A 23,892-nucleotide genomic window follows, 5' to 3' on the forward strand; every position below is an offset into this window, starting at 1 on the left:
AAAAGATTATAAATTCATCATTTCTGATGCATTGGGAAGCTTTTAGGTTGTTACTCGTTTCACCATTCTCACCAAACCCGACTCAAACCCGACTAAACCCGACTTTTTTCAAGCCCGAACCCGACCCGTACCCGATAATGTTGTAGCCGTCAAACCCGACCCGAACCCGAACCCGAAAAAAATAAAATTTTCAAACCCGAACCCGACCCGAACCCGTCGGGTTCGGGTTCGGGTCGGGTTTCGGGTTTGAAAACCCGAGACCCGACCATCTCTAGTATTTTCCAACTCGTCCGGTTTACTGATATACGCAATCAACGGTGCAGAGATCAGTTAACACTTTGTAATATTAATCTTGGTCGAGAATGACATCACATCATCCCTTGTGTTAAAAATTATATGTTTTTAATAAGGTGTCCGGCCATTTGGCCGAACGCCGTTTGGCCGAATGCCGTTTGGCCGAATGCCATTAGCCGAATAACGAACAAAAATATCTCTTTTTTTTCAACACTGATGTGTACACGCAAAAAAATTGTGCGGTAAAAACTACCATTTTAGGGGGTTAACTTAAGCGCTCGCACCGGCAATTTTCAGCAGACCAGATATGCGCTTGATTTTACCATTAGATTGGCCCTTAAACAAAAAAGTTGTAAAACTCAACGGGGCACCCCCTAGATATGAGCCTTAGGGTAAGAAAAACGCTCTCTCAAAATTTCAACTCAATTGGTTGCTCCACCAGCTGGCGCATTCGATTTGAAGTTTGTATGGGATATTCGTCTCAAATGTATTGAAAATTGATCCTATGTCACTGTTTCGTTCCGTATACTAATTGTTCGCGTTCAAATAAGCCCAGAATGACTAATACACTAGTTGATACCCTAATGAACATAATTGCAGAAGGTTTTATCTGGATTTAATCTCATTTTCATTACTCTTTCAATTGTTGAAAGTTAGGCTCTGGTCAGCACTCTCGTACAGTCACTTATATGCATGCGACATGTGCCTCAGCTCGCCCAGCGTCATAGGTGGCTATGATGCGCTTAGTGGCTACCTCCAAGCTATGTTGAAGAAATACAAGCAGTACTGCATGATATACTTCAGATGGTTAAAACACCAACTATATTAATTTTGATCATGGTACAATCTTCTACAATATTCTTCGCCATTACATCAAGTAGTGTTTTTGACATTCTGGGTCCAATTGAACGCGATCATCAATTTTCCTGAACTAAACAGTAGATGATATGCTGTTGCTCATATGTTTGAGCTGAAAATCCCATATTAACTTCAATTCAAATGCGTCAGCTCATGGAACGACCAAATGAGCTGAATTTTTCAGAAAGGCTTCCTCTAACCCCAAGAAATAATCGTGGGGGGTGCCCCGTGGAATCATACAACTTTAATTTTCTCCCATACTGAGCTGGGCCAGTCTATTTACCATGTCTTTCGTCGGAATCAGATTGTTGTAAATTATTTCTGTCAAATGTACCAGTAATGCGGTGAGGTGTACCGTAAACATAGTAAATTGGTCTGAATTTCCATGGTAATTTCAAGAATGGGCGTAGTCAGCTAAAATAGTTATTTTTACCACAGAATTTTGTTCCGTGTAGCATTATCATAAGTGTGGCCCAATAATTGAGCAACTAATTAATTTGTTGATCTTAACGATGAGGCGGGATATCATGTTTGTCGATATATAAGTGCTCCAAGAGCATAATCAATACGATCCGTTCATTCCGGACGAAGTTGTGAGCTCACGTCAAGACTCTAAGCTATAGATTACCAACGGTGTGCTAGGGTTTGATTTTTTTTTTTAATATTTTCATCAGAATTTTTTCCTTCTTTCAAACATAGGCTTTTCTTTCGATTTGTACTGGTTTCATTATTATTGGAAATAATTTAGCTTATATTTTCAAAGGGAATTTTACCTTCTTTAAATCATCGGCAGTTCTTTGTAGTTATACTGAACAATTATTTGCGTTACACTTGCTTAAAATTTATAAGAGATTTTTCCTTCTTTTGATCATATGCTGTTCTTTCATATTTGAATATTTTTCATAGTTATTGAAATTCAGTCTGAGTAAAGAGTTTTATTAAAAGGTTCCGGGTCTATTGGCCGAATGCCATTTGGCCGAATGCCGTTTGGCTGAACGCCATTTGGCCGAACGCCATTTGGCCGAAAGGGTCATTTGGCCGAACGCCATTTGGCCGAATCATGAACAAAAAAATCAAATTGCTACAACGCTGATGTGTAGGATTCATAAGTGTGACCAAATAACTGATAAACTGATGGCTGGCCTGGTATTCATGACATTTTTGGAGAATTTGCCGTACAGTAAAGATCTGGTCCGTTGTCGATCGGCCGTCAACGAAGCCAGCTTGATAACTTGACACGAACTCGATCGCTCGAAAGTTCTCACAATCTAACTTGTTGCCTTTCTTGTAGATGAAGCATATTACCCCTTCCTTCCAATCCTCCGGTAGCTGTTCTGTTTCTCAGATTGTGTCTATCGACCAGGGCAAATAAATGTCCAGTCTCTCCGAGCCCACCTTGATAAGTTCAGCTTCGATACCATCCTTACCAGCAGCTTTATTGTTCTTGAGCTGGTGAATGGCATCCTTAAGCTCCATCAAAGTGGGGTCTGGTTGGTTTCCATCGCTCGCAGTACTTCTGCTTCTTGGCATTACGTCCTCGCTGGGACAGAGCGTGCTTTTCTCAGCTTTGTGTTCTAAGAGCACTTCCACAGTTGCTTTCTTTGCCAAAGTTGCCATTTTCGCATTCGTATATCGTGTGGCAGGAACGATGATACTCTCTACCCAGGGAAGTCAAGGAAATTTCCATTACGAAAAGATCCTGGACCGACCGGGAATCGAACCCAGACACCTTCAGCATGGCTTTGCTTTGTAGCCGTGGACTCTAACCACTCGGCTAAGGAAAGTCCCAGAAAGACGAAGACATTTCCTCCGTTGTCCCGTTTTTCATTGCCTGTGTTCTCAGCGCTATTCAGGTGTTCATCGAAGTGCTGCTTAGCCTCACGCTCGTCGGTCAAAACGCTCCCGTCCTTATCCCTGCACATCTCGGCTCGCAGCACGAAGCCGTTGCGAGATGCGTTCAGCTTCTGATAGAACTAACGTGTTTCTTGAGAGCGGCACAGTTGTTCCGTCTCCTCGCACTTCGTCTCCTACAGGCGGCGTTTTTTTTCCGAAAGAGGCGAGTCTGCTATTTCTGTCTATAACGTGCTACGTTCTGTCGGGTCCCTTGCTGCAGCATGACCACCCGCGCTTCCTCCAGAATCTGCCAGTTGTTGCTGAATAAACTAGTATGCCATATTTGAATCTCTGCTGCACCACTAAAAACATTTTTCACAAAAAAAAGATTGTTTTTCATAATTTGGACCAGAGAGGTTTTAGTTAAGCAATCCGCTTGGATTCTAATCAACTTCAAAAGTTATACAATTAGCAAATCCTGGCTGTTATTCCGTTCAATTTTCGACAATATGGTACAAATTTTGCCCAATTAATTCTATAGCTTGATTGAAGCCTATCCCAAAATACAAAATAAAACCTTTAAATAACCTAACGTAAGAGATTTGATTGCCGTTGTCCAAATAGAAGAACACTGTATCTTCCCCATTGTTTCGTGGAATGATAGATCACTCTCAATCAAGCCCTAATGTCAAAAACAGTAGGAGCTATCAATAGCAAAGCTGAAATGTGTACCACGCTAGATGAAAGAGCTCTGTGAAGTACTGTCATAAGTGGATATGATGTTCCCAGTGGCTTCCCCCAAGTGATAGAGTTGAAGCGTATGGAATTTGCAGCTCTGCTTCATATGATTGAAAGGTAGAAAGAGTTGGCTTTGATCATAAAAATTGGTTTGTTATGGCATTAACTTTAATTTGTGTCACTTTTGGATTTGAATTCGTAGAGTTGATTTGTTTGCCGAACAAACAGAATATTTTGTGTTCGGTAATTTATTTTACCATAATCGAACGTAATTAATTACAAATTACTGATTCATCAAACTGCTAAAAAAATGAGCGTTTCATTATCCTTTGATTGAAATCAAACAATCCCAGCAAGTAATCAGTAGTCTAAAACGTAGTAGTTTAAAAAATTTTACATTAGGTCTCAAGGTTTGCCCGAAATGATCGTTCTGGTTATATGATTATACAAATTTCAGTGCTACATGTATGACAACTACGGGAATATAAAAAAACAAATCGTTAATCTTGTTGAAGACTGTTTCGATAAATTAAAAAGATATAGCATCCATAAGGTGTCCATTTCATAAAATTAACGGTCCTTACGTTTGAGAAGATATAGGCTAGATATGTGAGAACATATGATGAACAAAGACGTCTATTTTTCGAACTCTATTCAACCAATAAGCTACGCAGAAAGTGAAATACGTGAATTGAAAATTTAGGAGATTCCACATCCACGCATGGAAATTTTCTGTGAATGATTTGCATCAGTGTCAAATTACCATCGCCCATGTTAACGCGATGATAGAGTCGCGGTGCATTATCATGTCACAAGGTAATTTTCCCAGCCATCCATTGGAAGGAAGATTTATTGTCAGTGCTTGCTTTTTCAATTTGTCTCTTCATTTTGCTATCTTGACACATAAAATGATTGATGGGCTTAATGTACACCTACGATGTCATCATTCTTTATCAGTTCCACTAAAGGATTTGCTCCAGCTTGATGGAGCTGTATATATACCGTATCAAATCCAATCAAATGCCACATCGCCATCACAGTTGAACAAAGCTAAGTTTATTTCGAAGTTATAAATCCGGCGAGATGACTATGTTTGCCGTTTTATTCCATGGGGGACGAATTCAAACAAATTTTTAAACGACTCAGTAAAATGACCAACGATCGTAATTTTTATTTATGCGTAGCGAAATACTTATTCTATATGAAAAAAAAAATATATTTATCAGACACCATTGCACATTGGTCCCAAAGCCATATCTAGGAAGACAAAAATGATTGCGCCTTAACCGTCAATTTTAGATATATGGTGTCTTCGGCAAAGTTTCTCCATATTTTTCAGACATTTTTTTCAGAGATGTGAAATTAGGGTGGCCCACATGGCTTACGAGATCAGCACATAAACTTTTTTGCTGACGCATTTAGGACTACACAATGTTTTACAATGTGTTAGAACAACCGATTTGGAGCAACTTTGCCGAAGAACCCAAATTTCTATCTCTTATGGTTCGCCAGTTATGATTTTTTTTAACAAAAAAGTTAGGGTGGTACTGAGAAATCAGTTTTTTCTTGATAACTTTTTATAAGATAATTTCTCGCAAAAACTTTGTTCGAAGCACTTTTAGAACTTTTGATTGCGCAACTTTTTGCCGAAGAAACTACTGTTCTATCTCTTATGGTTACAGAGTTATCAGAAATTTTCTTCGAAAAAATGGTTGTTTTCAAATGCCGATATCTCCGAAAGGCGCAAACGGATTTTCAATCTTTTGTCGGCATTAGAAAGATCATTTCTTTCTCTGTTTATGGTGAAAAAACTGTGAGGACGTTTTTTGTTTGGAAAGATTGACAAAATTTTGAAAATAATATGTTTTTCAACCGAAAATTGTCCATAACTTGAAAAATATTCGAGATAGCTCTTTGGTGCCTTCAGCAAAAATGTGCAAAATTGAAAGTTCTGAAAGTGCTTCATACAAAGTATTCATAAAAAATCATTGTTTTAAGATATATTCACTATGAACCGAATTTTGTATGGTAAAGAAAGCGAAAAAAGAGATATTTGCTGGAACAACCGAATAACTGTATGCAAAGTCATTTCAAATTGAAAATATATGTAATTAAATAAGATCGATCACAGTAAGCGAAATGTAAGGAGTAAGGGAAAGTTAGTTGCTCAAGCAGTTTTAACAGTGATCCATGGAATATTAATCCATAAACGATGTCTTGTTATTTCACGCGACATAATGTTTGTCCAGCTAACTTAATCCGTGGTTGGTTATAAATTGCTACCGCTTTGGCTTACTAAGCAGACGGTCATGCGTTCAATACTGGTTCCGTTTATTATAGCATCAACCCCAAACGATAACAAAACGTATACTTTGAAGAATTCTTTCAAATTACCAAAACCTTACTTCCCGTGATATCTTCCCCTAGAAATATAGAAGTATCTGCAATTATTCTATCTGGGCATCCAACTTATCCTATTCAAATCAATCAAATCCAATAAATCTGCCACAACGAATTAGTCAGGGCAACATTCGCCTGTTGAAGAATGCATGAATCTTGAACAAGAGCCAGATATAAATCCCAAATATCTGTCTAAGGTAACGAACCAGAAGGTGGCCTTGATCACTTGAAAACTACATCACATCAGCAAATAATTTTCCTTTTTTCAACTCCTTAGATTCCGCTTACTATGATCGATATCAATACATGTGTATTCAATTTTAAATGACATACATACCGTTATTTCGATTGTTCTAGCAAATATCCCTTTTTTCGCTTTCTTTACCATATGAAATTCGGTTTATGGTGAATATATGTGTAAGCGTTGATTTTTTTATGAATACCTTGTATGAAGCACTTTCAGAACTTTCAATTTTGCACATTTTTGCTGAAGGCATCAAAGAGCTATCTCGAATATTTTTCAAGTTATAGACAATTTTCGGTTAAAAACATATTATTTTCAAATTTTTTCAATCTTTTCAAACAAAAAACGTCCTCACAGTTTTTTCACCATAAACAGAGAAAGAAATGATCTTTCTAATGCCGACAAAAGATTGAAAATCCGTTTGCGCCTTTCGGAGATATCGGCATTTGAAAACAACCATTTTTTCGAAGAAAATTTCTGATAACTCTGTAACCATAAGAGATAGAACAGTAGTTTCTTCGGCAAAAAGTTGCGCAATTAAAAGTTCTAAAAGTGCTTCGAACAAAGTTTTTGCGAGAAATTATCTTATAAAAAGTTATCAAGAAAAAACTGATTTTTCAGTACCACCCTAACTTTTTTGTTAAAAAAAATCATAACTCGCGAGCCATAAGAGATAGAAATTTGGGTTCTTCGGCAAAGTTGCTCCAAATCGGTTGTTCTAACACATTGTAAAACATTGTGTAGTCCTAAATGCGTCAGCAAAAAAGTTTATGTGCTGATCTCGTAAACCATGTGGGCCACCCTAATTTCACATCTCTGAAAAAAATGTCTGAAAAATATGGAGAAACTTTGCCGAAGACACCATATATCTAAAATTGACGGTTAAGGCGCAATCATTTTTGTCTTCCTAGATATGGCTTTGGGACCAATGTGCATTGAAATAATTAATCTTATCAAGCATTGAATCAGGAAGTTAGAACGTAGCGGTGAAAGGTTTTTTTTTTTCATTCAAATAAGAACGATGACAATTCTTGGAAAACTCAAAGTCCTGTATTAGTTTGAACAACTTTATTTTCATTTTCATTTGACTGAACACCATACGAACAGCAGCCATGAGTTTCCCAAAATAAAACTTGGAAAACTTTTTTCAGCTTTTTCAGTCTTGAAATTCAACATGTTGAGTGCTAACAAAATGAGAAACTCATTCTACTACTTAAAATCAAAATATCGTCAAAATCCAAGATGGCCGCTAGATTTTTTCATTTAAATTAATACTCGTATTCTTCACTCGACTAAAAGAAAATCGTTCATTTCATAGTGTAAATACGATTGCGCATCTAATTTTTGTAGCATATCTTACTCAGTTTTTTCTCAGTTTTCTGATGGTGATCTCGGAGCTCAAAACGAGCAGTGCGCTAATGGGGAAAAACTGTTTTTCTGACAGAATTCAAGACAGCAATTTTTTTTTTAGCTTCGTCTTTACAATTCCACTATGTTTGTTATGTGTTCCATGAGACATGTCATGCGAAGAACTACCTTAGATTTATAAAAAAAAATGGGAATCTGTTTAACTATCTGGCGCACGAGGGTTCAACCAATTTGAGAAAACCAAAACGACCACCCTCTAGTTTTAGCATATTCTAGCAACCAATGACATTAAGTTGGAATTCTGAGGATGTGTGCCGATGGCAGCCTGGCTTCAGCGAGAATTACTCATACCAGAGATTTCAAAATATTTTCATTTGAAAAATTAGTCCCAGTATTTATTTATTTATCAAACATTTGGTATACTTATAAAATAAGTTGTTTGTAACTTATAGTTTTCTTTCTATTGCGTGATTTGGGGTTTAATATTGTCAGTTTTGTATGTTTTATTGTAACATATGTCAAAGATAATTCTATATGTCTTACAAAAGCCTAACGATCTTTCTCGTATGTGCCTGCTAGGACTCCAATATCTCATAGGATTTAACCTTTGGCTAAATATATTTTACACTCGTTTTGTTATAGATAAATAAAACTTAATTCAGGTTAAATTGTTCACCGTGTCACACGATTTTATTTCTACCTAATGAAGCACACATACCAATATAACCTGAATGAACGTTGTTGGTCAAATTGTGTATGTTTTTTTTTCTACGAAAATAAGGTGAAAAATCATATACGGTGTACTATTGACATTCTTGAACTTCTAGTTCATAACAAGGATTTAAATATGGTTTCGACCTGGGAGGGAGGCACCGATACTACACACGAAAAATGAAACAAAACTTTTCGAAACTGCAAGATAACTCCAGCTCCCTAACGACAATCAAGGCAGGCTTGGAGAAAATCGCTAGTTTTCATTTGTTGTGCACCTTCTATCTTTCTGGACAAATATGGGAAAAGGGCCATAGTTTTCTGTGTTTTAAATTTTCATTTTTATTTGTAAAGAGTAAAAAGATGCGTGTTTCAATAATTACGCTCTATCAAAATAAAAGATGCTATCGTGACATTGCTATTGTACTTACAGGAATTGAATTTCAACCGATTGTTGTCAACTTGGATAAAATGCAAAAATATGTTTTGATAAATTACGCGCTTTTTCTTGTTTGTCCACTCTTTAAGATCCGGGCTCACAGTGACAGTTCGTGACTCGGCTCACCTTGACGTACAGAAATTTTGTATCGGTTTCTCCCTCCTAGGTTTCGACATAAAAGTTTGTAAGGATATTTAAAATATATCCCCAAACCAGGTTTCATCTTTCAAACTCGTACCAATTAGTTCATTCGGTAGAAATGATTGAATTACTGTTAGATATAAGGAAATCCCTCAGGAAATTACATACATTTAGGCGTTTTACGTGTTATTCCTGAAATATTACTATTCATTATTCCTACAAATATTGTATTGTTAAGAATTTAGCAAACACAAGAGAAATAAGGCAAGAGAAACCGTGAAGGATGATCAAGTTCACTTTCTTTTAAAATGAATAAAAAAAACAAACTTTTCATAACTGTATAAACTGACTATGCACTAGGGTGCGGCTTATTTTTCAAAAGTTCTCAAACCCAAAAGAGAAACCTTAAAAGCAGAGCCTAAAATATTAACATTTAGAGGTGGCGCAAGCGTCTTTAAGGTAAATTTTCAAGTTATAAAAAATGACATTCAGTGAAATAAACATAACATTGGTATTTTTCAACCAATTTTGAAACTTTTAGCATTATTTTCTTTCAAATTAAATTTATGAAAACTTTGTAGAACATCTAATTTGTCTAAAATCAAAACTTTTCTTAGTTAAAAAAACATTCATCGAAAATTTTCCTCATTTTACTAAAAAAAAAAACATTTTTATTCGACCATAACTTCATTAAAACTCAATCCATTACGACTCTTTTTACATTTTTTTAGACAAATTTAGTTGTTTTTAAACTGTTCATACAACACATTTTTCTAAAAAATAATTTTGACCTAGGTATTGTTCGCGACAGCGAAGTGGTTACAACCGTTTCCCAACGTCCCTGACTTTAACCCTGTGCAGCGCACGACAAACATCCCCTTTGTTTCCCTTTCCGTTTCCCTTCCTTTCCTGTTAATGAACGCGACCACACCAACACCAACGAAAGCCATGGCGGTACAGTCATCCAAACCAAGCAACGAATTTTGCTCTGTGCAACCACTATAAACCGACGACGCTGAGTGGTGGACCAATCAGGAAGGAGTTTGTTTTCAATGATTAATTTTGCAATTCATGCAGTGAAGAACAATAAACAAGACAAGTATTTAGTGTGAAGTGTATCACTGATCAAGCCGAGCCCTGAGGGATGCTATCGCTGCTCGTCTAATCGCTGCTGCAGTTGAGATCCGCTGCTATTCGTTCCATTTGCCCAGCCGCCGATCGCGTTCATTGGAATTTGCCAACATTTGGAGAGCTTTTCTGCCTTCGTGTGCTTTGCTGTTTTGGCCATGGAAGCTATCAGGTGTTACTCGTTCTCGTTACCTTCCTTTTATGAGTTGTTAAGAAATAGTAGTTCTTTTCAGAACTGATTAGCAAGGAAGTAAACGTTGAAGATTCACTGGTAGTTTTTCCCAACTCAGTTAAAATTCAAGCAGAAGGTTCTCTGAGTTGTTTGGTACGTGGTGGTTGGAAGTGGATCGGCTACCGGCTGCTGGCGGCTCCTGTTGTTCCCGAATCTGTAACACGTTGGCGTGTCATGCCAACAGGTATTCAACAAAAACTACACAAAAACATGATTTTTCAGTGAAAAATCAAATTTTTTGGATTATTTAAGTTTTTTTGCCGGAAATTGCATTTTTTCTATAAAACTTAAATACATAAAGCATCTTGCCTTAATCACATATTTTTTAACACATGCAAACATATTTTTGTTGAAAAATTATTCAAATATTGTTGTAAAGTCCTTCTAAAAGGTTTAACAAATGAGAAAAACAAGTTTCAGCCTTAGAGATAATATTTAACAGTCAAAATTTTTGAAAAAAAACTGGAATTTTTCGTTAAAAAATCATGTTTTTGTGCAGTTTCTGCTGAACAAGTTGTCAAGACATTTTCTTAGTGAAATGTGATGTATTCAAGGTTTGAAAACAATTGAATAAGATTTAAAAGCATGTAAAAAGATTTGGAATCGGTTGAGTAATCATGAAGTTATGTTCAAACAAAGTTGAAAATTATAGTAAAATGAGGGAAAATTTGGAATAAATTACTTTTAACTAAAACTTGTTGTTCGATTTTAGACAAATTTGGAGTTCAACAAAGTTTTTACAAATTTAATTTTGAAGGTATTGATGCTAAAAGTTTTAAAATCGGTTAAAAAATAACAAAAGTATTTGTACTTCACTGAATGTTATATTTTATAACCTGAAAATTCACCTTCAAGATGCTTGCGCCACCTCTAAATGTTAATATTTTTGGCTCAGATTTTGAGGTTTCTCTTTTAGTGTAATTTTAATTCAGTACAACACACGAATTTTTGGTTTTGAGAACTTTTGAAAAATAAACCGCACCCTTCTATGCACATTAGGGCGATTCAAAATTTAAAAATGTTTGAAAATCCAATCTCTCATATCTTCCCTACCATCCTTACCATAAAAATAGTGTTCGGTGGAATTTCCAGCTTTCTAGGTGGTGATTTACAGGTGGCTCAAAGACGTTGTAGATTTATATGGAAATTATTATGGAGAAATTAAAAAAAATAAACACGTTAGTACTGTAATGTAAGCACAAACTTATCATCCCACAGTGAAAACTCATTCGTCAAATCTCAATGAAGGGTGTTGCTGAAGAAACATATTCATTTTGACCTAATTTTGTTTGGGATTTTTGTTTGTAGGGCAATAATACCATATGAAGCTAAATAATAGCAAACAAACTCATGAGTGTCTCTTTTCACAGGTATTCCGTGAAATCTCTAGAGCTGCCTAATATAGTTTGATTTATATTGTTTCACTTATGTAAAAAATAATGTTCAATTGTTGGCATAGTTTATCTTTTTATTCAAGAAAGTAGTTTATATAACTGGGGGTATTTCAAAACTTATGGGAATCAAGGGCGATAGTCTGAAGAAGTTTGAGGAACACTGCTGTAGACTAATGCGGGGCAAAGTTCACTCCTTACTTGTGTCAGGAAATATTCAACTAAAAACAATTTGAGATTATTATCGTAACATATTATCATATTATCATATCATCTAGGTACGTAAATGTATTGCTAGGTTTTCTACAACTTCAATTCTAAGAAATATAAAATCTAGTATAACAAGTCAAATGCGAACTGTTGCCGCATAGTAGGGGCAAAAATTTACATTGTACGGGCCAAAAGTTTGCAAAGTGCAAACAACAAGGTTCGAATTGTGTGTGATGATTTTTTTACGCACATTCACTTTCTCTGACCAAGGTACGTCAAGAGGAAAATCTTGGCTATACGTCCCTAAAGACACAGGCTGTTTTTCGGCCGCTGCAAAAATTCAGTTGAAATTCCCTGTCATAAAATTATCTCTTAGTTTTGTACATGTATTATTAGTTATTAGTTTTTACATCAATGTGTCAAATTGAAGTAGTTCAAGGTATTTTGATCTTTTGACTTTGGTAATCTAGTGCTAACTTTTACTACAAAGCCTAAAAATACTCAATTATATCATAACACTCGAAAAGTTACTTAAGTTCTTTCAATTTTTTTCATAGATCTTTACCATCAACATTATTTATTGAATATGTTTTTAATATTAGATCAAAACGACTCAAAACACAACTTTCTTCATAAATCGTTGGTACACTTAGTTTTCAGTTACATGAAAGTTCAGTAAATCAATATCCCAGGGTATCGGATGAACAGTAAGCATTAAATATCAGACAAGTTCTGTTGCTGAGAACTCAGGAAGAAGTTACTTAACTGAAACAAAGATTATTTCTGTCGTGAGTCAATTTTGATGCCACCATTTAAAACATTGACCTCATCAGATTTTATAACTATTTGGTGTTATCACATCCAGTCGAATCCTTCTATTTGATACTATAGAAATGCGATGGTTATAAATTTGAAAGTATAAACCGCTATATTGAGAATGAGAAACTTTTAATTTACTTCCACTAAGCACGAAAAGTAAACAAAAAATCTTGACCAACTCTTTATAAAAGGTTTGTTTTGCCTATTGGATGCTATCTTGTACAGTTTCCATTGGATTTTGGCAACATGTCAAAAATTTTCATGTTACCTAAACTGAACCGATTGCTTTACTTCTATCACCGTAATAATGACCACGAATCAAATTTACCTATTCTGAACCTGGTGAGTTTCAAACAAGCCCACACAAACATTGAGAATGACAGGATTTGTAACTTATCATGATCCATTTTTTGGGTATCGATTTTCGAGTTGCTAAAATCGAACGGTAAAGTGGCCAAACTCGAAAGGTGCCAGCATGAGAGATTTTGAGAGTCATAAACTTAGACTCTCAAATGAACTATGTTAATGTGGACATTTTATTAACCCCCACCCGCCTCCGTAGACCAGCGTGAAGTGTTGAATAGCCTTTATCCTTCTCAAAGTTGTCAATTTGGTAGTATTTGGACGTCTCCTCATATGTATTGAAATGTGACTATAAACACAAGATTGAAATCTTTTTTTATACATACAGTCAACTCTCCCTTACTCGCTATTCTGGATCTCGATATTTCCCTTAACTGGACGGAATGCACGGTCCCTTCAATTTAGCATATATTTATCTCTCTGTAAGCCGATACCTCTCTAACTCGATGCGATCTGTTTGAGTTTCTCTCTCTCTTAATCGATATTTTCATAAAAAGTTTCAAATATCTTTAAAATGTTAATAAATTCCATGAATTTGAATTTTATGATTACGCTTATAGTAAAATTAAGAGAGTTTTGACTTGCTTCAGGGTGCTAAAACTTTAAATTTTTGTTGGCTGTTCAAAATGTGTAAAGTAAGTTAATGTGTCAAAATTCTGCTATTTTTTACTTCATAATAATATTAGGAATGTATTTTATAACATTTTCGATAATTTTCAAATTTGAAAAATATGTGTTCTGTATATCGATACCTCCCTAACTCGATGGTCTCTTCAGTATTGTGTTAGGGAGAGTTGACTGTAATATCAGAGTTCTGAAATTAAAGCTTATAATATAGTGTATATAGGGGCCCAGATAGCCGTAGCGGTAAACGCACAGCTATTCAGCATGACCATGCTGAGGGTCGTGGGTTCGAATCCCGCTGGTCGAGGATCTTTTCGTAAAGGAAATTTTCTCGATTCCCAGGGCATAGAGTATCTTCGTACCTGCCACACGATATACACATGCAAAAATGGTCAATCGACAAAGAAAGCTCTCAGTTAATAACTGTGGAAGTGCTCATAAGAACACTTATCTGAGAAGCAGGCTTTGTCCCAGTTGGGACGTAATGCCACAAAGAAGAAGAATATAGTGTATATGTTCATAAAAAATGCTGTGTTGTGCAAACTGCAAGAAATAATACTTTTCTCTCTTTTTTCTGACGTTACGTCCCACCTGGGGAACAGAGCCTATTTCTAGGCTTAAAGTTATTTTTATTATTATTTAAAGCCATCAAATGAGAGCTTTTTTGCCAATTGGCCAGATTTTGTATTAGTTTAGTTTAGTTGGAAAAATTTCAAATCCGAATCCACGACCATCAGCTTGGTCTTGCTGAGTGGCGCGTTTAACGCTACGGCTATCTGGGCCCCTGAATAATAATTTTTCATCACTTTTTATCTCTTGCAGGTTTCTCGACCACTGTTGGAACGTTCATTCTACCGGAAGGTCCAAAGTAGGAAAGTATTCACCCATAGGGAATCATTTGATACAATCATTTCGAAGACTGAAGAAAAATTATCAAAGTGCCGAATCGATTACAAGCAGTGTTTCATTGCTCACCGTCAGAATCCAACGCAGCTCACTCTGACGCAGTATATCGACTCCCACAATGCATACGTACAGCAACTGCACGCAACAAATGCCATGCTGGAGGCGTACCACTGCGAAACTCTACCCCAGCTGATGCAGGAACTCGAGGAAATCTACAATGACCTGTGCAACATCGTATCGGAAGCGGTTCTGCAAGGTGCCGAGGCAATAGCAGCCAAAGTGAGTATCTATAGATGTACTTTTTCTTGTTACAATGCACTTTGCACGGCCATATTTGTGACATAGCTGGATAAAGCTTAGCTTAGCTTAGACTGACTACACATATCAATGGTTGCTATTCCGTGATTGACCGAAGTCAGTGAAAATGCACAAAGAATCAACTAGAAGTTTGACTGGGATTGGCCATAATCTTCTTCAGTGTGCATAATTCAGTGCCTCTATTTATACAGGGTCAATAACGGCGCCGGCCACGTCCTTGCAGTCAGGTGGGATTGAGGGAAGGAATGTTAGTGTGTAACCTTTGCTATTTGGAGACCGTGTTTGCCTCTGCATCTCCACAAAGGTTACTGGGAGGGATGTTTGTTAATGGGGAGGATCGTTGGGTCACAGGATTCACTTTGATAAGCAATTAGACCATGATAAATAATTATTTGTGAGATATAAACATGATTATGCCGACACTTGGGGTGACGAACCATTCAAAGTTTGTTGAACAAATACCTAAATGAAACATTCCTAACACTCCTATTCTTATGCCGACACTTACAGTGACGAACCATCCAAAGTTTGTTGAATAAAGTGAACCTTTCGGAAGTCTACACTTGTAGTGTCCAACCATTCAAAGTTTTTTTTTATTACAAAAATAAAGGTAAAAAGAAAGGGGTGTTTTGCATAGCATAGCATAGCATAGCATAAACCGACTGTACATGTCAATGGTTGCTACTCCGTGATTGATCGGAACTGGTAAGAATTGCACTACGATCCAAATGAATAAGGGATGGGAGTTTCCGCTTACTCTCGAAGTGCAATTTTAGCAGATCTAATATTATTGATCAATAACGGCGCCGGCCAAGTCCTTACAGTCAGTTGGGATGGGGAAGGAATGTTAGGGTGTAATGATTGTTGCTTCTAGAGACCGAGAATACCTCTGCATCTCCACAATCACCACGGGAAGGGTGTTTATTAGTGAGGAAGGAAAAGATCTGGGAGTCACCTCTGGTCGGTGATGCGATCCATGGATAAGGGGGAAATATACGACTTGTATCTAAAGCTAGTTTTGTACTTTTGTCTCGAGAAGTTTTTGGAAAAATTACGTCAACATCTATAATGTCGAACAATTCAAAAGACGTTTCTATCAATGACGAAAACTGAAAATTACATGTATATATTTTAACTTATATGAAACAGGAATAATGCCGACACTTGTAGTGACGAACCATACATAGTTTGTTTGAAAATTACATATGAGTATTACTGTGCATTTTGTCTCGATATGGTAGAAGTTTTAGAAAATACGTCAACATTCACAATGTCGAACAATTCAAAGGATAATTTTTAATAATGTCAAAAAGAGAAAAATATATGTATATCCAAATTGTATAAGAAAAAAGCATAATGCCGACACCCATAGTGACAAACCATACAAAGTTTGTTTCAATATTACATAAAAGTCACGCTTTCAAGAAAATATGTGTTATCATAAGCATGAAACGAACTCACCAGTTGGCCATCCATTCTCGACTGAACACAAAACTGACACTGACAGCAAAACTTCTTGGCGTCCCGAAAACAAACCGTCTTGCTTGGGCCTTCCCAAATACGTACCCAGCAAGACGCTCCAAAACAAAGGGAAAAAAAAAAAAATCTCCGGCGACGAAAACACGCGCGAAACCGTCAACAAACTCTATCGGACGACGCAAAACCGAACCGTCCTGCTTGGGCTTCTCGAAGCACTACCCAGCAAGACGCTCCAAAACAGGGGGAAAAAATTCTCCGGCAACGAAAACGCGCGAATCCGTCAGCTAAATCAATCGGACGACGCAAAACCGAACTGTCCTGCTTGGGCTTCACAAAGCACTACCCAGCAAGACGCTCCAAAACAGGGGGAAAAAAATTCTCCGGCAACGAAAACGCGCGAATCCGTCAGCTAAATCAATCGGACGACGCAAAACCGAACTGTCCTGCTTGGGCTTCACAAAGCACTACCCAGCAAGACGCTCCAAAACAGGGGGAAAAAAATTCTCCGGCAACGAAAACGCGCGAATCCGTCAGCTAAATCAATCGGACGACGCAAAACCGAACTGTCCTGCTTGGGCTTCACAAAGCACTACCCAGCAAGACGCTCCAAAACAGGGGGAAAAAAAATTCTCCGGCAACGAAAACGCGCGAATCCGTCAGCTAAATCAATCGGACGACGCAAAACCGAACTGTCCTGCTTGGGCTTCTCGAAGCACTACCCAGCAAGACGCTCCAAAACAGGGGGAAAAAATTCTCCGGCAACGAAAACGCGCGAATCCGTCAGCTAAATCAATCGGACGACGCAAAACCGAACTGTCCTGCTTGGGCTTCTCGAAGCACTACCCAGCAAGACGCTCCAAAACAGGGGGAAAAAATTCTCCGGCAACGAAAACGCGCGAATCCGTCAGCTAAATCAATCGGACGACGCAAAACCGAACTGTCCTGCTTGGGCTTCACAAAGCACTACCCAGCAAGACGCTCCAAAACAGGGGGAAAAAAATTCTCCGGCAACGAAAACGCGCGAATCCGTCAGCTAAATCAATCGGACGACGCAAAACCGAACTGTTCTGCTTGGGCTTCTCGAAGCACTACCCAGCAAGACGCTCCAAAACAGGGGGAAAAAATTCTCCGGCAACGAAAACGCGCGAATCCGTCAGCTAAATCAATCGGACGACGCAAAACCGAACTGTCCTGCTTGGGCTTCTCGAAGCACTACCCAGCAAGACGCTCCAAAACAGGGGGAAAAAATTCTCCGGCAACGAAAACGCGCGAATCCGTCAGCTAAATCAATCGGACGACGCAAAACCGAACTGTCCTGCTTGGGCTTCACAAAGCACTACCCAGCAAGACGCTCCAAAACAGGGGGAAAAAAATTCTCCGGCAACGAAAACGCGCGAATCCGTCAGCTAAATCAATCGGACGACGCAAAACCGAACTGTCCTGCTTGGGCTTCTCGAAGCACTACCCAGCAAGACGCTCCAAAACAGGGGGAAAAAATTCTCCGGCAACGAAAACGCGCGAATCCGTCAGCTAAATCAATCGGACGACGCAAAACCGAACTGTCCTGCTTGGGCTTCTCGAAGCACTACCCAGCAAGACGCTCCAAAACAGGGGGAAAAAATTCTCCGGCAACGAAAACGCGCGAATCCGTCAGCTAAATCAATCGGACGACGCAAAACCGAACTGTCCTGCTTGGGCTTCACAAAGCACTACCCAGCAAGACGCTCCAAAACAGGGGGAAAAAAATTCTCCGGCAACGAAAACGCGCGAATCCGTCAGCTAAATCAATCGGACGACGCAAAACCGAACTGTCCTGCTTGGGCTTCTCGAAGCACTACCCAGCAAGACGCTCCAAAACAGGGGGAAAAAATTCTCCGGCAACGAAAACGCGCGAATCCGTCAGCTAAATCAATCGGACGACGCAAAACCGAACTGTCCTGCTTGGGCTTCACAAAGCACTACCCAGCAAGACGCTCCAAAACAGGGGGAAAAAATTCTCCGGCAACGAAAACGCGCGAATCCGTCAGCTAAATCAATCGGACGACGCAAAACCGAACTGTCCTGCTTGGGCTTCACAAAGCACTACCCAGCAAGACGCTCCAAAACAGGGGGAAAAAAATTCTCCGGCAACGAAAACGCGCGAATCCGTCAGCTAAATCAATCGGACGACGCAAAACCGAACTGTCCTGCTTGGGCTTCTCGAAGCACTACCCAGCAAGACGCTCCAAAACAGGGGGAAAAAATTCTCCGGCAACGAAAACGCGCGAATCCGTCAGCTAAATCAATCGGACGACGCAAAACCGAACTGTCCTGCTTGGGCTTCTCGAAGCACTACCCAGCAAGACGCTCCAAAACAGGGGGAAAAAAATTCTCCGGCAACGAAAACGCGCGAATCCGTCAGCTAAATCAATCGGACGACGCAAAACCGAACTGTCCTGCTTGGGCTTCACAAAGCACTACCCAGCAAGACGCTCCAAAACAGGGGGAAAAAAATTCTCCGGCAACGAAAACGCGCGAATCCGTCAGCTAAATCAATCGGACGACGCAAAACCGAACTGTCCTGCTTGGGCTTCTCGAAGCACTACCCAGCAAGACGCTCCAAAACAGGGGGAAAAAATTCTCCGGCAACGAAAACGCGCGAATCCGTCAGCTAAATCAATCGGACGACGCAAAACCGAACTGTCCTGCTTGGGCTTCTCGAAGCACTACCCAGCAAGACGCTCCAAAACAGGGGGAAAAAATTCTCCGGCAACGAAAACGCGCGAATCCGTCAGCTAAATCAATCGGACGACGCAAAACCGAACTGTCCTGCTTGGGCTTCTCGAAGCACTACCCAGCAAGACGCTCCAAAACAGGGGGAAAAAAATTCTCCGGCAACGAAAACGCGCGAATCCGTCAGCTAAATCAATCGGACGACGCAAAACCGAACTGTCCTGCTTGGGCTTCACAAAGCACTACCCAGCAAGACGCTCCAAAACAGGGGGAAAAAATTCTCCGGCAACGAAAACGCGCGAATCCGTCAGCTAAATCAATCGGACGACGCAAAACCGAACTGTCCTGCTTGGGCTTCACAAAGCACTACCCAGCAAGACGCTCCAAAACAGGGGGAAAAAAATTCTCCGGCAACGAAAACGCGCGAATCCGTCAGCTCTATTTGTGACATAGCTGGATAAAGTTGAAATATGCGGGAGTAATTTGTGTTCAACAATTTTTATACATTTCCTTATAAGTTCCAGCAAATTGGAGACACATAACATACATTGTAATGTTAATTTTGTCTCACTGTTTTATCAGCCAAAAAGGAAATGTTTGATACGCTTTCAACAGTTCAGTAGTCGTGCTGTTGTATTTTGCAAAACACTTGTAAAAAATCCCTTATCGTGATGCTTTTGGTGGTAGTCAACAGCGTGACGACCGGGCTTCCTTTTTCCATTCAAAATAGTTAATTTTCTCCTATTGAACTACATTTACTGAGTAGCTAAGAAACTTTTTTTTTATTTTGACAGGATTGCTTAGTTCAATTACAGCCATTTGTGACTTTCCGTTTTTTATGATTTTAATATTATAAAAAATTCCCTTAATTAAATTGCGATCAAATTTTTAAAAGTTATCAGAATTTCAATTGTGATAAGGCAGTTTGAGAATTAATTGTACTGCTCAAAAGCTTCATTCATGACCAACCATTCTTGTTAAGACAGGCTCCTATTATTAATTTTATTTCTGGGTCCTACCATGCTATCCTTATCATAAGAGCCTTCACCATGGTTGAACCTATTATTGAAGGAACATTGAATAGGAGAATTATAATGGCTGTGTCCATCCGCACATGCTTCTATTTTGCCTGACAAATGGGGCCTCTATATAATCACCGGACGCTATGGAAGGATGCTTTATGACACCAATGATTGTTTCACCATTGGTCCCTGGTGCTTGCTTGCCATTATGGTTGGAAAAAGTTTCCGGCACTTGTTCTGCTATTATGGAACAATGTTCGTTATTTCGTTGTCCTATGAAAGCCTTGCATAAACTTGTGGTGTGTGCTTCAGATTACCTCTGTAAATGTTTACTTTTGCTCACACACTTTTGATTCTTGGTTCTTTATTTATGTTTATCGTAACTGTAAACATGTCAATCAGTATGAAAGCTGTTAATAATCTTTCAATCAGTATTAGTTTTACTTTATAGGTGAACCATTTCGTTATTCACCTAAGTATTCTTTTCTTGGCTCAACTGAGGCTACCGTTGTTCCTTTATGTATCATATTCTTCATAAAATTACATACTCGAGACATAAAACATGGCTGTGATTGAAGTTTTTGAAATTTCAGAAAAAGTGGTGTTGTTGTAAACAAATTTGAAGTTTTATTAACATACCAGCTTGAGTTTTGGTTGCCGAGCACTCGGCTGTGTAGAATGTAGAAAGGCAAGAGAAACAGGGTTTGTAAATCTACTAGATACACAAAGAAAATTAATCTTCCAACCTCTGGGTTTCACAGAGAATAAGAGCATATTGTGGAAAGTTGATAGGATTGTATATTTTGTGAAAGGTTTCCTTTTTGATTGTTTGACTTTATCTATTTCGTTTTCTTTATTTTATATCTTAACAAAGCAATATGTTCCACCACATTCTCAGATCGTGGGTGGAGGTAGATTTGTGTTTAGGAAAATATTCAACCGAAAAATTCCATGCGACAGCTTTTGCTCCAACCAATCCCTCTTCAGTTTTTTATGCTCTGCGGTTGAACCTAAGTCATTCAAGCTAGGGAAACCTATTTGACTATTATTGAGAGAAAGAGTCCATTGAAAATCTTAACAAAAGAAAACTTATCATTAAGCTTACTATTGACTGCTGTCGTTTGGGAATCATATAAAGCAAGGGAATTTACGTATTCTCGGCAGTATATACAAACACGATTCTCTTGTCATTATCTCCGACATATGACGACAAATTTTGTATCTGCAATTCACATCTGCTAATGTGGGAACTTATATAGAAAGTTTTCACAATACATCGAACTTTGTATGTCAGTGCGACTAATGTTGGTTTAATCTGTTGTCCTATTATCGGCAACTCGAAATCAAGCGCCGTGTTTGTTTCAATTATTAATAATTATGGCGAAAGTGTTTGTTTAGTCTTGAAAATTGTATTAGGTTGAAGTTGACAAAACAAAGAGTCATCTGAATATATTCATTGGAGTGTTTAGATGAAACAATACGTTTCCATTTTGGTTATCTATTATGGCCGAATGGATTCGAAGCCATAAATTATCCTATATACAGTCAGTGAAAAAAGTTAGTAATTAAATGCTATTTTTCCATACCAAATGCCCAAGTTTGGAGACCTGTATCTTAGCTTCTGGTAGTTCGAATAAGCTGAAATTTGGATAACGGTTTACAAATGACCTAAAGATTTATGTATACTGAGCTACCCCAGCAACACACATGTTATAATTGTGTATTATCAACTGACATATGACCAAAACTAGTCATATATAAGTTGATAACACTCAATTATAACATGTGTGTTGCTCGGGTAATTAAATCTTAATCCAAAAGGATCCAAAATCAAAAAGTTTCAAAGTATTGTTCAAAGACAGAAGTAAGAGAGATTTTATAATTTAATTGAAAAAAAACGGTAGGTTATGGTTGGTAAGTTCGGTTAGTTTGGTAAATAAAGTTGTTTGCTTTCAGAGGTCACAAAAACTTACAATACACACTAACCTTTAACAACTTCCCTTTTTTAATTAAATCGATCGATTGATCATCTAGATTACTATGAACAACCCTCTGAAACTCTTTGACCGAATAACTAATTTTAGCTTATTCGGACTACTAGATGCTAAGATACAGATTATCAAACCTGGTCATATTGTATGGAAAAATAGCATTTAATTACTAACTTTTTTCACTGACTGTATATAGGATAATTTATGGCTTCGAATCCATTCGGCCATAATAGACAACCAAAATGGAAACGTATTGTTTCATCTAAACACTCCAATGAATATATTCAGATGACTTGGTTACTAACTTTGATGTTTTTTTTGACCTTTAAAATTTTACGATGTAGCATAACGAAGAACTGTGAAGAAACAGTGATTCGACTGGATCAAAAATGGTGGTCGAAAACAATCGCTTGGCTTAGTAATAAGCTAAAAAGAAGACGGTGAAGAGAAATCGATCATTGTAATTGTTTCCTTATTAAGGGTTTCTTAAGATACTGAACGATTTTTATTTTCAAAATTCCTATCTTCTAGAACTTCTCAGTTTGTGTTTGGCAATATATGGCATTGATCACTCTGGTACCTTTTATTTTATTTTATTTTTATTTCTCTATTAATAACGGATCATGGTCTAATTCGAACCTAGTAACAGGTTTTTGGTCATAACTTTTCAGCACGATGAACTACATGAAAAATTTTATGTTTTTGTGAGAGCCTGATTCAGCGCGCACACTTTTCTTCCAGAGTATTTTATGATATCTCATACCAGGACATGACTAGACACGTTTGAACGAAATTCTCCAAAAGGTCCGAATTGGACCAACCCTGTTATAATTAGGACCCCCCATGTTCTAATTTGGACCACCTTTCATTTTATCGTTTTTTGTAATGATAGTTATGGAATATAACACGGATTAGTTGTGAATCAAAGTTTATTGAACTTCTTCTGTATTCCCAGCATAAAAAAAATAAACTCAATGCGTGGAAAATTTCATTTCATTTCGAGTCAGAATTAGCTCAAATAAAATGTTTATTTCACTTAAAAACATGGGTTTTTATAAAAAAAAAACTTATTCAAAATTAACTACAGTCAACTGCCCTTAACTCGTTTTAAAATGGACCATAGTGTATGGGAGATATCGAGATAATTTCGAGAGTTGAAAAGGTTAACTTGTATGGGAAATTGAAAGATACAGCATCTTGTCTTGATACTTCAAATTGGACAAATATCGACTTTCATTTTCGGGTCAAAGTACGCAATATAAAGGTAATTATAAAATGAAGCAAAACATCAAAGTTTCAAGTTCACAGATGTTGAAAACCAGACAATCATTATTGTTGAAAAGTTGATCAATTGGTTGCATGCTAGTGATGATAAATAGATCAAATTTACAGCTCAGAGCGCTGTTTGGCTCTCTAGACTAGTGCTCTTGAAAATTTGAGGTTTTTCTTTGTTCTATAATCATCTTAAAGGGACTGCGCATTCTATCGAGTAAAAAACACATAATATCAGGTAAACTAAAAATTGACTAAACTGTGCTCAGCACTCGTAACCGTTTTTTTGTATCGTATTGTAAAAGTATTTTGGAAAGATATATCCAAAATAGGCTCTAGTGTTGATGGCGATGCTTTTCAAGTAGCTGATTTATATATCCTTTATTTTGTTTTGGTGGT

General features: G+C 37.7%; 1 protein-coding gene across 22 annotated transcripts in view; it reads left to right on the forward strand.

The window, feature by feature from the left end:
- Positions 1 to 23,892, forward strand: part of LOC5567708 — a 424,671-nt gene that overhangs the window by 239,576 nt on the left and 161,203 nt on the right. For all 22 annotated transcript variants that reach the window (XM_021844068.1, XM_021844074.1, XM_021844070.1 and 19 more), the window contains one exon: positions 14,616 to 14,978. In XM_021844068.1, coding sequence (XP_021699760.1) covers positions 14,616 to 14,978 — 363 coding nt within the window. The remainder of the gene's footprint in view (positions 1 to 14,615; positions 14,979 to 23,892) is intronic.

Source organism: Aedes aegypti, chromosome 2 (assembly GCF_002204515.2).
Source record: "Aedes aegypti strain LVP_AGWG chromosome 2, AaegL5.0 Primary Assembly, whole genome shotgun sequence".
Classification (NCBI taxonomy): domain Eukaryota; kingdom Metazoa; phylum Arthropoda; class Insecta; order Diptera; family Culicidae; genus Aedes; species Aedes aegypti.